General features: G+C 35.7%; 1 protein-coding gene across 2 annotated transcripts in view; it reads left to right on the top strand.

Moving 5' to 3' along the window:
- Window positions 1-14801, top strand: part of DMD (dystrophin) — a 978378-nt gene that overhangs the window by 426316 nt on the left and 537261 nt on the right. For both annotated transcript variants that reach the window (XM_063392999.1, XM_063392994.1), the window contains one exon: window positions 9477-9627. In XM_063392999.1, the coding sequence (XP_063249069.1) occupies window positions 9477-9627 (151 nt within the window). The remainder of the gene's footprint in view (window positions 1-9476; window positions 9628-14801) is intronic.

Genomic DNA, 14801 nt, shown 5'->3' with positions numbered 1-14801 from the left:
AAGCTTTTCCCTAGGGGTAATGTCCAAAAATAAGAAAGATTGTTTTACTCTTCAACAGCTTGTTTTACTGAGGTTTTTTTGGCTAGCACAGAAAGGAGTAAGATTCCTTCTACCTTTCATCTCCTTCCTTTGCTTCTGTGTGCATATGTCTCCAAATGAGCAGCATGCTTTCTTCCACGCTAATTTCAAGCAAGCTAAATACCTGGCTTGGCTATTTTTTTTAAGTAGGTAGAGCCCTAAGTTTTGAATTTTAAACACGTTTTTAAAAAAATCTCCATGTACTTATTTGATCTTGTACTGTTAAAGGAACAACAGAAGTAAGATTTCTCAAAAAAATATTAGGAATGGGTGTGAGTGCAGTATTTTTATCTGTATTTACAGAGCACAAAGTGCTTAGTCAGCTGTTTTTTCTGCAGTTAAGCTCCACTTTCATGATAATTTCAGCCCATTCTGAACTGCAGAAGCCCTGTCAGGGTCAGTATGGTTCCTTGCTGCTGCTGGAATGTTCCTGTGACAGCCACCAGATTCACCTGGGACTGAACAAGACATAATCAGGGTCCAGAGAACTAAAAAAATACCACAGCTTGATGGAAAACAACTGTTCTTCCCTAGTTAAAGACTTAGCATGTCCTCTCCCATGGTGATTTGGGAGAAATTAGTTGGATGAGAATGCTGTATTGATTCCCCAGGAGCTGGCAGAGGACTGGGAGCCTTTTTGAAACTACTCTAGGGGTTCTTTTTTTGAGAAATCAAGTTGGCTGTCATCTGGTAAATGGAACTGTGTAGCCCTCCCCCTTTCAGAAAGAGAAAGTTGCTTAAGCTTTAAGAGCTTTGCTGTCATTGCTTTATCCTCCAGGCACCATCACTTTGTGTCTCCTAGCTACAGGAGGAAGGGGATGAAGGATCTGTGGAGAACCACGTGCAGAAGCATCCTTTGCAGTTAGCTTGTTACTCTGGCAAGCCAGGAGGGATTTTCAAGACTTTCTGTAGTGCAGGAGACAAAGCACTGGGAATCTCAAAATCTTTTTGTGAAAATATGAATCAGTGCTTTTTTCTACTGATAAAAAAAAATTAAAAATTCGTATCCTGGAACTGCAGTTCTGCAAGTTCTAAGCAAAATGGAATGATAACTTGAAATTATTGGTTATTTTTCCAAGCAGTGTAAGAAATGGAAATGATTCTCTTGCAGCTGTGGTGGGTCATGGGCCATGACTGGGACTGGAGTGTCAGGTTTGTCTTCCAGGGGGACGATGCCATTTCTTTTTGGTTCCTGCCCAAATTGCCATTTCTCTCTAACTTATGTATCTGGCAAGCAGATCTGAAGAGTTGGAGGAAAAAATGAGTTGCTTGGCTGGAAATCCCTGAGGTGCCAGCCACAAGGTAAGGTGGGAAATACAATTAATAAGGGCAGGGAATTAAAGCCTCTTAAGTCCCTGTTGAGAACCTGCACTTCATATTTGTGCCTGATTTCTCTTAAGAACAACTCATTTTTTCCTGTTAAAACTGAGTTGTTCATTGTGCTAAATATTAATAGTCATAGAAGACATACTTCCTTCTAACAAAGGATCAGTATTGAAAAAGAAAAATTAATCCAGCAAAAACTTTCCCCTGCCCCTTCTTATCTTATGTACTGTTCAGTCTTCCTCCAGATTCTTACCTGCTTCAATTTTCTATTTGTAAATTTAGTGAAACAATAACTGTTGTCACAGTCCAAAATATAGCTATTTATTTTGCTTTGAGAAAAAGTGCAAACCTGCTTGGAATATTTATTTCCAAATGCCAACTCCTTGATTTTATGGGCAATTTAAAACATCTACATTAAGTTCAACATAAGCCTGTGTTACATAACAATTAAAATTCTCATTGTGACTCCTGGACAGTTTTCCTAGAAAGAGTTCTCAGGGGTTTTTTATGACACAAAAAATTCTGTAGCTCCCAGAGGCTGCAGTTGCAGAAAGAAATAGGCCAAATGTACACAATTCAAAAAATTTTCTGTACTTCATGTCTCATAGTGCCTGATTTATGTTTTTGTATGACACAGTGGGGTGATAAAGACCCTAATAATCTTATTGCTGTAAACATGCCTATGAAGTCTTTATGTGCCAATTTACATGACTGTGTGTGCATCTTTAAAAGATGGGCAGCTCCATCAGGAAAAGATTTGTAGCTGTGAATCTTCATACCAAAGTGGGTCTCTCTATCAAAATATGAGTTACAAAAGGTTCGCTTCATGAAATACACAACATGAATATTCTGCAGTGCTTTGTGCTTCACTTTTCTTTGTCTAGTTTATCTAGAGAGAAGTAAAATGTGCCTTATTAAATAGCTAGGTCACAGTAGCAGTGGCAAAATATGGACATTTTAATCAAGCCTGTTTTAATATACCTGACAGTTCAATTAACAGGTATTAACTAAAAATATCTCTAGCGGGACACTTAATAACTAAAAGTTAATTGTAACTGCTTTGAAATCTCATCTTTTTCTCTTCATATTTTTTTTATGCCTAAAACCTAACTATAGTTCTTTGGGATCATAATTGCCCATTGTTCTGCAAGAAAGTAAAAGTTATTGTACTCAAATCAGAGGAGAATGGAACATGTTAATTATATTATTAAACAGAGCTCTAATATCTCAATATAAACCTTAAATGAATGAGTAAACAAATATAATATTGTTATGACTAATTTAAAGACTGGTAATCTAAATACACATATATTCTACTAATTATTTTCTTTACTGAGAGTGGATAAAGATTGTTAATGTATCAGTTTTAAATTAAGCTTATTTTAAGTTCCATTTCAGAGCTTTTATTCTGTCACTAACCCTTACTGTCCCGTGGGACTGACATATGGACTATATGAAAGATCAGAGCCTCCAAGATATGTGAGCTTCTTGTCTCTGATAAGCAGGCTGTGTCTGTTCAGCTTCAATTGATTCTTGCTGTATTGCTGTATCCCCAAAGACTGGATTTCTGGTTAACTTCTGTGTTCTAAAACAAAACAAAACAAAACAAAACAAATGGTGTTTGAGGTAAAAGATAACTGAAGACAGAAACTGCGTCAAACTTACCTGTTACAGTCTTAATCTGCATAACCTTAGAGTCTGTTTCATTTATATTCTGCATTTTTTTCCTCCTGATTACTGAAGAATAGGATGTGCAATGAAGACTTTCCACTGCCCAGAAAGATTTATGAAGGCCTTTGCAGTGGTAGCTGACCACGTAACATTGTACAAAGCTGGCCTCTAGCATCTTCTCAGCAACAATTTCTTTGAACTTATAGCTTGAACGACTTTCACATATATTTTTTTCTTTGAGATCAGTAATGAACAGGCAGGATGATGTGTTTGGGATTCTTTACTAGACTCAGAATCACAGAATATCCTGAGTTGAAAGGGACCCACAGGGATCACTGAGTCCAACTCCTGGCCCTGCACAGGGCAGTTCCAGAGTCACACCCTGTGCCTGGAGTTGTGCAAACCCTCCTGGAGCTCTGTCGGGTTGGTACTCTGCCCACTGCTCTGGAGAGCCTGTTCCAGTGCCCAACCACCCTCTGGGGAAAGAACCTTTCCTGATTTCCACCCTACACCTCCCTGTACTGGACAGCCACAGTTTATGCTTCTGAGAGTTACCTCCACGACTCGTAATTTTTTTCTGGAACTTATTCCATACAGTCATTAGAAACTTTCCTAACTGAGTTGGATCAAGAGATAGAATAAGACTCATTCTCTGCAGCATGCCAGTCTAGATATAGTAACTTTCTGATACTGGCCTTTGCAGGCATTTGTACATTGTTTAAATTCTCCTTATTACAATCATATGCATTAGCCAAAATGTCTTTTGCTACTTATTCATGAAGAACTTGTAGCTTGATATATTTTACTTGACAGTGTTGAAGGTCCTTTTTTATTCACAACACTAATATATATATCATGAACTTGTTTTTTTGTAAATTAGCATATATAATTAGGGTATCTATATATAGAGAGAATATATATTTGTATATATACACGTTTACTTATATAAAACCCCTCATAAACGTGCCACTTTTTTTTTTCTTTTAGGCTTTAGGTAGTACTAATTGCCATTGTTACAGTAACATTTACCATTCAGCTCCTTTTCCACAAAATGCATTGTCTTTTTCTTAGTTATCCTGCACATTGCAAAAATTTTTTATCACAGTAAATCATTATTCACAGAAGTCAAATGTAAAAAACAAGTTTTCAAATGCCACTACTGTGAAAATACTTATTAATTCTAATGATACTGGAAAATATACTGAGTATAGTCGATTCTTTTTGTTTTTCTATTGTACCAACAGGTGTAAGAATTATTTAAGATGTTTTTGTTAAACACAGGAAAGATACTGTAAAGTATTTAACTAGGCTCTTTATGACTTACAAGTATTTTCTCTTTGATAACAGTATGATGAACACTTTCCTCTACCAATACAGTTTTATCTGCTTTTCCATTCTTTAAGTCATGTTAGTCATCAACATTTTAGTTTCAGAAAAACAGGGCTGTTTACTGTATGCTACTCTTACAATAAGACCTGGTAACTGTTACTTGGGCCTAGGTTTCTCGTCTCAAATGAATTTTCCAAATTAAAGTGAAAAGGATTTAAATGAAATTTTATTGTAAACTTAAAAAATAAACAAAGAAACAAAAAACCCCTCAACAATCACTTTTTAGAAAGATTTTTAACTGACTGAAAAGCTGTAAAAGACCAAAAATCCCTCGTGCCAATACAGGCATCAGTACTTTAAGAAGATAATGCTAAGTGCTCTGTTATTACTATGATTTTCAGTGAAACAAGGACGTCTAATTTTCCAGTATATATTTCTGTACACATCTACCACACCTTAAACAGGATAAATAACATCTTTCAGGCTCAGGGAGTGAACAGCCAGCATTAACTGGTATCATCAGCTTTCTGTTATTCTTCCTGCTCTAAAGCCACCATTGCAGGAGGATTTCAAGATAGGCAGTGGAAACATAAAATTGAACAGGGCGTTTTTGGAGGATAAAACATGTTATTACAGGTTGAACTCAGAACTCTGTCGTTGGAAATCATGGGATTTAGGCACTTCAGAGTAATTACAGGGGACTGCTGAGGGGACGTCCTGTAATATATACCTGGCACTACACATCCTCTTATGCCCCAAATTCACTGAAATCAATTTTTTATTTATGAATTATGATGGAAATTTGAGGCATTTCTGAGAACTGATTTCCCCCAGTTGGATATGATTTTCCAGCTCTCTATAAATCTGGGTCTTGCACTTGTCTCTGTGTCCAGGCTGTGGAAAATATCACTGAGCCTTGTCCCAGACAGGATCTGAGCTGCAGCAGAACCAGGGAAGCAAAATGGTGGATTTCACCACCACTGCTGGATTTCACTGGTATTGATTAGAATCTGTCCACGAGTGTTTTGTTTGGGTTGGGATCAGCTGCTCACTGAGCTCTGTCTCACACCAAAGAGTGCTCTGCATTTAGTTTTCAGATGAAACCCAGGTGGAAGAGTGTTGCTGTGAGCCTTGCTCGAAAAGACACACGGAGCCAAGAGTTTGGGAGAGCAGAGGCAGCAGGGAGAATCTCTGCCTTGTTTATTACTTTCTATTATATACTTCTAGCAAGGTGACCATGGATTGGAGAGTGGTATTCCCACCTCTCCACCACGTTGGTCAAGGGGACTGTCACACAGTCTTGTTTGTCCCAGCATGAAATGTGAAAACAATGGCAATGTTTATAGAACACAACTGGTGTTTACATGAAAGGAGTGTGAGAAGGTGCAAACCTTCTACTTTAATATGAATGCTCAGCAAACTAGGAAAATCTCATGGCAACATCAGAGGCTCTCTCCAGGAGCCTGTCCCCTGTCCTCCAGGAGTTAATGGACATTGATCCATTGTGGATGTGGATGATGGGGATGTGGGTGTAGCTGGGCAGTCCAGGCAGCCTCACAGCCCTTGGAAGGACATTTGTGCTCTGTGCTGGCTGTCCCACCTCCCAGCCACCATCCTGCAGCCACAGGAACTGGGACAGTGAAGGGCAGGGGGAATGCTTGCCCAGTGTGTTGTACAAACCCAGCACACAGGACATCTGAGGCTTCCACCTCTGGAGAGCTCCAGAAGGGATGTTTGGCAGTGACAAGGCACAGCAAGGTTGGGGCGAGGTGCTGCAAGCAGGGACATCTCCCAAAGTTCCTACAATATCTGTAAGGAGAGCAAAGCTGGCCCTGGCTGCTGTAGACAGGCTAACAGAGAAAGGTCTGAGTGTCAGAATGGCCCTGAAGGCCTGGGCAGAAAGCCCAGCTGAGGTTTCTCACAGTCATTCCTCCCTAAAGGCCATGACAGCTTGTGCTGCTGTGCCACATCAGAACCGGCCTCAGGCAGGTCAGAGCCCCTGGGGAAAGGAGGAGAGCATCACCCTGATAGTCAGGAGTTAATGTGGTTTTTCACCCATATTTAATCTTATCAGAGGGATGCCAGCACAGGGTGGGTAATGCTCACACGCTGCAGTGTCCTGGCTGCAAGTGCAGTGTGCACTGTCACCTTTGTGGGGATGAAATGTGAAATGTGCCCTTCACATGCAGGCAGAAATACTGGCTTGGATTTCTATAAAATTGAGCCACTGTTTGCTCCATGTAAAATTTTTGCTTTGGAGTTTCTTTATCATGCTTTTGATGGCTACACTTCAGAAAGTTATGAAATTTGTGGTTTTATTAACAATTACATGGATATTTTTAACGTAGAAGAGAGTTGCAAAATATGCTGCTCTTTCACCTAGGTCACATTTAATCAAGCATTTCTTTATTTTCCCTAGGGAAAAGTTGTTACCTACACTTAATCCAGGTGTTGAGGAAAAGTTCTCTAAAATACGTGATTGCATCTCTGTTCTGATGAAGGAAAACTTTGGTAGAAATAAATAATTGGAATTTTGAAGTTCATATAATTAATAAATAATTTTAGTTAGTGTAGAAGAAAAATGTTTTATAAATTATATGGCATGTTTTTATTTAAACTATTGATGCACAGCATCCATTAGAATCCAATGCATTTTCTGTATAATTATTATTTGTAAGTGGTTATTAAGTTTATTGCTCCCTCACGTACAATAAAAATGGATTTGTATATGTCTAAAAACCAGCACTGACTGACATGACCTTGCTTTTTCTTAGCCAATTTAGTTGTCATTTCCTTTGATAGAGATGGACACTGAATGGTATGATATCAGTAACTAGGGCAAGAAGAATAATACAATCAATACAATTCAAGATATCAAAATATTTATAATGTATTTGTAATGTAGAATGTTTTTAATTTATGTCATGCTGCAGAACCTACTTTCTAGGAAGAGGAGAGAAATTAAATTTTGAATTGACAGATGGTATTGCTATGGTTGTTTTGGTTGCAGTTCACTATTTTTTTGGTAGTTTGGTAGTTTATGGGTGGAAGACAAGCTGCAAAGGTGTGAATAGAATATGTAGAGCTAAATGTTGTCCCAGAATGGACCCACAGCAGAACCTGAGATCAAGATCAAGATATAGCAGTGTCTAAAATGAGATAATCACTTTGAGTCCAAATGCAGAGAGGATATAGAAATTAAATATAAATAAGAACCCACATGAATTCTGGGAAGTCAAATGAAAACATCAAAACCTCTGAAAATGGCTTAGCTCTTTCTTTAAGCAATTTAATTGTAGAATTTGCTTGACAAAAACAAGTTTTCTTATTTTGTTATCAGTAAGAATGGCCTTAGCCATTCTAAAGTTAATGCTCTCACATTCTAATGCATAATTGTTTATACTACTTTGATGTTTTGTGTGTTTTTTACAAGGTGCTAACTATGCTGAATCAAGCTGACAAAACTGCAGAATTTGTGGGTTAATATTAGCATAATCCTACAATACGATGTTTAGCAATGGTACAGAAATGAAGTTTGCAGAATGTTTTTCCCTGTATGAAGAACAAAACGCATGTTTCTTACAATAACAATTTCTATTACATAAATCATGTCTTTCAGGAATTTGTATAAATAATAATGTTCTTTTTCTTATGGGTAAATTGATTGTGAAATTTAACTAAACCAGAATTTATCACAAGAGCGAGTTTCATAATTTATCAAGGATTGTTATCAAAATATCTAGGAATTAATATCAAAACACAGATGCAAAATTAAGATTTGGTTTGCAGGAACAAACCAATAGCGCTTTGTACCCTGTCCTATGTTTGTGTCTTTTAATTTTATTTTCTACATGATTTTTTTTAGGTAAAATTAATTTTTTCCTAGTAACTCTGAATAAGGTAGTTATAAAATAACACAAAAACATGTTATAATGTGCCTTTTAATTATTATTTGACTAATTTTGAACAATAAAATATGATAACCATGATAAATTATCACGGTCATTTTAATAAATAAGTGAGATTAGTGACTGCAATATTTAATCAGGTCAATAGTCTGCTTATATTTTCTACTAAAAATGAAAAATCATCAGTAAAATGAAAGATTATCTGTATTCCCTCATAGTAATGTCATTTTGTGTTGTGAATTAAACTCCTTAACATTCAAATAATTGTATAGTTTGCCCATACAGAACCAGATTATCTCCTAGAGAAATAATTGAGCATCTTTGTTTTTATCCTTTAAGAACAACCTAAAATCTATTATAATCCTGTAAAGGAGGATTATTAAACTGAACAACAGTAGCACATTTAATGATGATCTTCTAACAAATCATTCTGGCTAATCTCTGATTAGTGATTACATTTCCACACCAATCTAACACGTAAGATAACTGAATTTCGTAAAATGCAGGCTATCTGCAAACCCCCTTTTAATCTGTTTTATAATCTGTCTTAATTTAATTTCTTTAGTATTTGGCAGTGGCCAAGTCAAACATTTTTTGAAGCAGAAGATCAATCAGTCACTGTAGACAAAAACAGGTCAGATCTTCCCAAAGTGCTGGAAGTACTTATCTGGTCTTTTTGGTGAACTGTAGACTTGTAGACATGGTAGCAATATTTTTCATCCTTATTTATTGTTCAAAACCCTATTTTTTTATGTTCTTTTTTTTTTTTTTTAATCATCCTTTTATTTCAGGACTTTTAAATTTTTTTTGCATATTTATCGTTACAAAATACTCAAAGTGAAACATAGGAAAAAGGTTTTGTTAAAGAGTTCCTTTGCACAGTGCAAGTGGAAATTCACTTGAAGACCACTGCATTTTCTTGAAAAGGATTTTCAAATTGATAAAACACTGATTTGTGGTGCATTTGTTTAGTGATAATTTCACTTCAGAGGTACTGCCATATTGCTGTTTGGTATAACTGTTATAAATGCTAATATATTATACCACCAATATTATACTGATATTAACCTGAGACATCCAACATTATTCTCTTTATTTTTTTTTTCTGTGGTCAATAAATAAAGTATAAACAGGTTGTTATTTCCTCTCCTTTTATACTTGCAGACGGTTTGACAAATCTTTGGAGAAGTGGCAGATTTTTCATTCTGACATGAAGAGATTTAATCATTGGCTAAGTGAAACTGAAGAGAAGCTGTCAAGAGCACAGATAGAGGCTGGAGACGTGGGGCTTGTGAAAACCAAGCAATTTATCCAGGTATGATTTGATTAGCCTATATCCTGTTTTTCTGTAGGGTTTAAGAAATTTTCAGGTCTGGGTAATCTCTGCAGTTTTGCAGTTCATTTAAGGAGGATTTCTAGTGGACAGTGAAAATTTTGTTCAGACATGTCTGTTGTGTGCTTAACTAAGAATTTTCACTAGCTTGTGATAAATAAGATAAAATTTTAAAGGAAATAAGATATGGGATGACATGGTGTATTGTAGTACTTTCATAGTTACATATTTCTGTGGTCTTTAATTCAAGTGCTCGTAAATTTCTATTTGGTATTTACGACCAGCGGGAGTATCAGACTTACCTTTAAATTCTTGTGGAAGAAAAGTGATTAGCCATTGAGCTGTACAAGAAATATTCCGTGAATGATGTCTTGCAAGTATTGCTTATTTTGCCTGTTTCATGTTTTAATCAAAGAACCTGGAGGATGCTTTCATTTGTGAAATGCAGTGTGACAGAATAGCCACTTAGTTGCTATGTGTCCAGTTCCAATTTGTATGCTTTTCATCTTGCAAGCTCTTTGAGCATCATAAGGAAAATAAGAGCTCTGGTTTCTTGGTAGATTATTTCATTTCCCTCTTATGTAATTCAAATGGTAATGGGTATGAAGAATTAATTCCAAACTGATGTTTTGGAAGTAGATCGTTCCAGCTGAATAACTTGACCAAACTCTGGATTCATGTTATAAATTACTTCTTGTGCATAAGAAAAAAGAGTGTTGTTAAAGTAATTGGTACTTGTACGTTTGGATTGCTGCATTGAATTACTTGATTTCAGGTTGAAAGAAGTTAGGTCTCTCTAACATTAAAGGCAGAGGGGTTTTTTGATTGCAACACTAACCTACTGCTTGGCCTACAGTTAAAAAAAATGATGTAACTTGAATTTTTAAAATTTAAGTCAACTTTTTAAAGATTTACATTGTTATTTCTTGACTGTAAAACTGCTGAACTGAAAAGGGAAAAAAATTGTGTGCTGCAAGTATAAAAAAAAGATACAACTGTTATGTAACACCCTAAGCTGAAGCAGTTAAAACAGCAATTTTTTTTTTCTGCACATTACTTTTAATGCTTTGAATACTGAAGAAAAGTGTCTTAAGATCTGATTTACCAAATAGAACGTCATCAAGGAATTAAAGATTCTTTTTGCTGCACATGTAAAAGGTATTAGAGGTTATGTGTATGTTCTCTGAAACTTCAACTCCCTTTCTCTGAAACTTCAACCCCCTTTCTCTGCCCTTCAATTTGAAAACCATACATATCACTAAAGTAAGATGTGCATCCAGGTAAACACAAAGGTGTTACAAAGCCTTACCCATTCTTCTTTGCTTTGCCTTTTTTGGCACTATGCTTGGATTCTTGAGCAGCTTCACAGGAGGTTTACAAATAAAAAAAAAGTTTGTCTCATTTTTTCCTAACCCCTGGCTAAATCAGCATTTTCCCTGGGGGGAGGCTGATTTTCGAGAGTGCCCAGATGAATGTAAGATGTATTATAGATATTATAAATGCACTGGCTTTGTAGCACATTTCAAAGTCTCAGTGGATTAGAAGCATTATTTTCCTATCATCATTAAGAAAGAGATTCATCCTAAACTAAACATCACACTGAAGGACCCTGAGATAAGGTCTTGTTGTGCAGAAACTTATATTTCTGGGCAAAAAGACTGCTTCTGTTTCACATTTCCCTTTGACCTGCCCTCCTTCCCATTTGTTATTTTCTTGTGCAGCATATGAGAACATATTGAATATATGTTTGCAATGTTCTTTTCTTTTTCTCTTGTGTTAGAAATCCCACAAACTCACAAATTTGTCACTTACAAATCTTGTTTAGTTCAGTACAACAGATAATTTTCATTTTTCTAATGAAAATTCAAGTGGTGCCAAATTATTGCAAGTAACCACAAGGATGCTGTTCCAATATTAGTTAACATTTATTTGTGACAGAATGCTAAGTCTGAAGTTGCACTCTTTCCATTCTTTTCATTGCTTCTTTATTTTGCTGGGTCTTGTTTCAAAAATGTTGGGCTCTTGTGAAGCTGACTGAAGAGATCATTAGAATTTCCATTAGGGAAACAGTTAAAACAGCTGAGCGTTCTGATTTACTAGAGTAGCAACTTGTTTTATTAATGAGATCATGCTGCTTAGTGAACCATATTCAGAATTAACAGGATTTGTTTGAAAATGCTTTACAAGCAAGTGAATAGTCTGGTACTCCAGAAGGAGCTGTTTTAGAAAAAGAAAAAGAAAAACATACAAAACCTTCAGATGTGTAACACTATTTCTGAGTAGGACTACTTTGGAAAAGTAAAAATGAATGTGTTCATTAATATTCAATAAATACATAGAGTCAAATGCTTATATAAAATGAAATAGTCAACAGTATGATTAGATGATTATGTTAATAGAGGTTAAAATGTAATTACATTTTTCAGGTGTATTTGGGGAGGGCAGGTGTGTTCCTCTTTGCTGCATAATGGCATGGTATTAAACAACATTATGCATTATAAATAATGAGAATTAACTCTAAGAATAGTTTCACTTCAGGTCATGAACTGTTAAATATTCTTATTGTGACTTTTTCACTAGACTTTCTGAGATCAGAACTTATGGTGCTGCAAAGAAATATCTCATTTCAGTTTTTAAGAAATTTTAATGGACATATTTTATGATTAGGAGACACAAGATTAAAAGGTATGTTTCATGGATAGCACAGAATGTCATCCCTTTGAAATGTATCGAGCTCTGTCTTTAAAGTAATTAAGAATTTTTCTTTTCTCTCACTATTGTGACAGAGAGGTTCTTCTGTCTCTTTACTCCCTAATGCTTGGCGACTGTAACTTCTTCAGCTGCCTGCATTTGCACTTAGTTTATTTATTTTGGAGCCAGGACAGAGCTGCAGTTCAGTTTTATCTGCTCCTTGATGTTTATCCCCTTCTGTTCTTACAGGCTGCAGTCATTTTCCCTGTCGGACCCTGCTCATTACACCCAAGCCACAGTTTTGTGATCTGCTGTCACACGGTGGCCACACAACTTATCTCTATTTCCTGAGCTCATTTCTCTTCCTGGAGCATGAGCTCTCAGAATAGCACACTATTACCCAAACTGAAACACCAGCTGTAACCAGCTCAGGTGCTGTGTTTTGTGGTTCCATCTTACCAGGGATGAATGCTAGAAGAGAATTTTCATCTATCTAAACTTTGTTATTTCGTTTTCTTCTCTTGTGATCTGCCTTGCAGCCCCAATCTACATTCTGTTCCATATGAGGGAAAAAAAAACACCCTAAAAACAAGCCATCAAAACCACCACGTTATACTGGAAAATAATGCTAGGGTAATATACAGCAAATAAGCAAGCAAGGATTAGAGTTGGGGGTTTAAGGGGAATTGTTGTGTCACAGGTACACAGGTGCTAAAAACCTGCAAAAAGAGAAATTCTGTAACAGTTTCAGAACTGGGCTGTGAAGTTACATACCTGAATCATTACTTGAGAATTTAAAAATACTATTTTTATTTTAAAAACATAGACAATTCTGAAGATTTGTTCTTTGCATTGGTTTTAAGAATTGCTCAGTGGTCTATATTTAGTATCTAATTGTGAATTGAAAGTTTAACTTCATTTTATTATTTTAAGTTGTGCAGTTTCAATAGCAAACTTATGAAGTTCTGGGTCTGAATTTTGAAGAAATTCTGTTCTATTCATGGTGTTCATTTATCGTGACTGGTCAGTGATGAGTACTTTATTTTTCATAATTTCATTGATTCAAAAATATTCCTGTTGTATCAACATTAATTTCTCAAGTTTTTTTTGTTTTGTTTTTTTTTTTTTTCATTTACTGGCATAAATGTCAAGGTATGTTTATTTTCAAGGTCTCAGAGGACCTTAAATATTAGATGATGGGCCTTATTGATTCTCTGCCTTCTGAGGATACCCTAGATGTAGAAATTGCTCTGTAAATTACAGATGTCCAACTGTTCATACATTGAATGTCCAGTATTTACATTTTAGAGTACTTATCCCTGCCTGCAAAAGGCTTGTGAATGACTCATGCCTTCTCCAGACCTCCTTTCTGCTGCACCACGCTGGGAGGAACATCATATTTTTGCCTTGTAGATATTTTAAGTAAGAAGATATCAAGAATCCGGGCTTCAGTGCTCAAAGTCATGGTCATGCTAATAATTTCTCTCTTTTATATCTAAATTGGATTATATGGATGTTGATGATTTAATAACCACCAAATTTAAACAGTTCTTTCTGGAATAGAGTACAAACCCAATCAGAGTAGAGAGGAGAAAAAATGTGTTTCAGTGCTCAAGGCCATGTATTTTCTACCATGAAAGCACAGTGGTGGGTGCATAGTTTGCTCTGTTTTCCCCCAAATATAAATACTGTAAAAATACTTTTATCTATATATAATGATTTTGACTTTCATATATTAGATTTTGTTTTTTACATTTATTTCCTGCTTTACTGAGTAACAAAGGTTATTCCAATAATTTCTGATTCTCCTTATTCCAGTTTGGATTCAAATGGTTCCGTTGTGTTCCACCTGCTTCAGTTTTGACTCTGGTCAAAGAGATTTCTGTCACTGCTTAGTGATTGTGTAAGAGAGAGAAAATACAGGATTTGGAATAAGTGAGAAACCAATTTAGCATGGTTTTAGAAGTATATTTAATTAGAACAATCAAAGTACAGTCTAGACTGTCCTTCATATTGCAAGGACGTGTCTGCAATATATCTGTCAGGAATGTGTCATTGCCTAATCTTTGATAAATATATAAAAAATAATCTTAAAAATAACTTTGTGGGCCTTCCTTGACTGAACTTCTACCAGCAATGGAAAAACTTCATTTTCACTTAATTCCTAGTAAAATAGTTCTTGCTTCTTCCTTACACTAAGCAAAATATTAAATAATTCTGTGATCTTTAAAAGTTAATTTCTGTATATATATAAACCCTTACCCCTTCTTTTACTGTTGAAAGACTTCTCACCTTTGTTACTGCTACTAATGGAAGTGATAAAATACCAAAATAGTTTATTCCAAACTTGTAGTAAAAATGTTTTCTTATTATTTCAAGCCAAAGGTATTTCTTCCCAAATAAATCTGTTATTTAATTCTTCTTTACTGCACACAATGCCTAATTTACAGTATCCTATTAAAAGT

Source organism: Prinia subflava, chromosome 3, assembly GCF_021018805.1.
Source record: "Prinia subflava isolate CZ2003 ecotype Zambia chromosome 3, Cam_Psub_1.2, whole genome shotgun sequence".
Taxonomy (NCBI): Eukaryota; Metazoa; Chordata; class Aves; order Passeriformes; family Cisticolidae; genus Prinia; species Prinia subflava.
The sequence above is the reverse complement of the archived record's forward strand: the minus strand, read 5'-3'. Positions and strand labels throughout refer to the sequence as shown.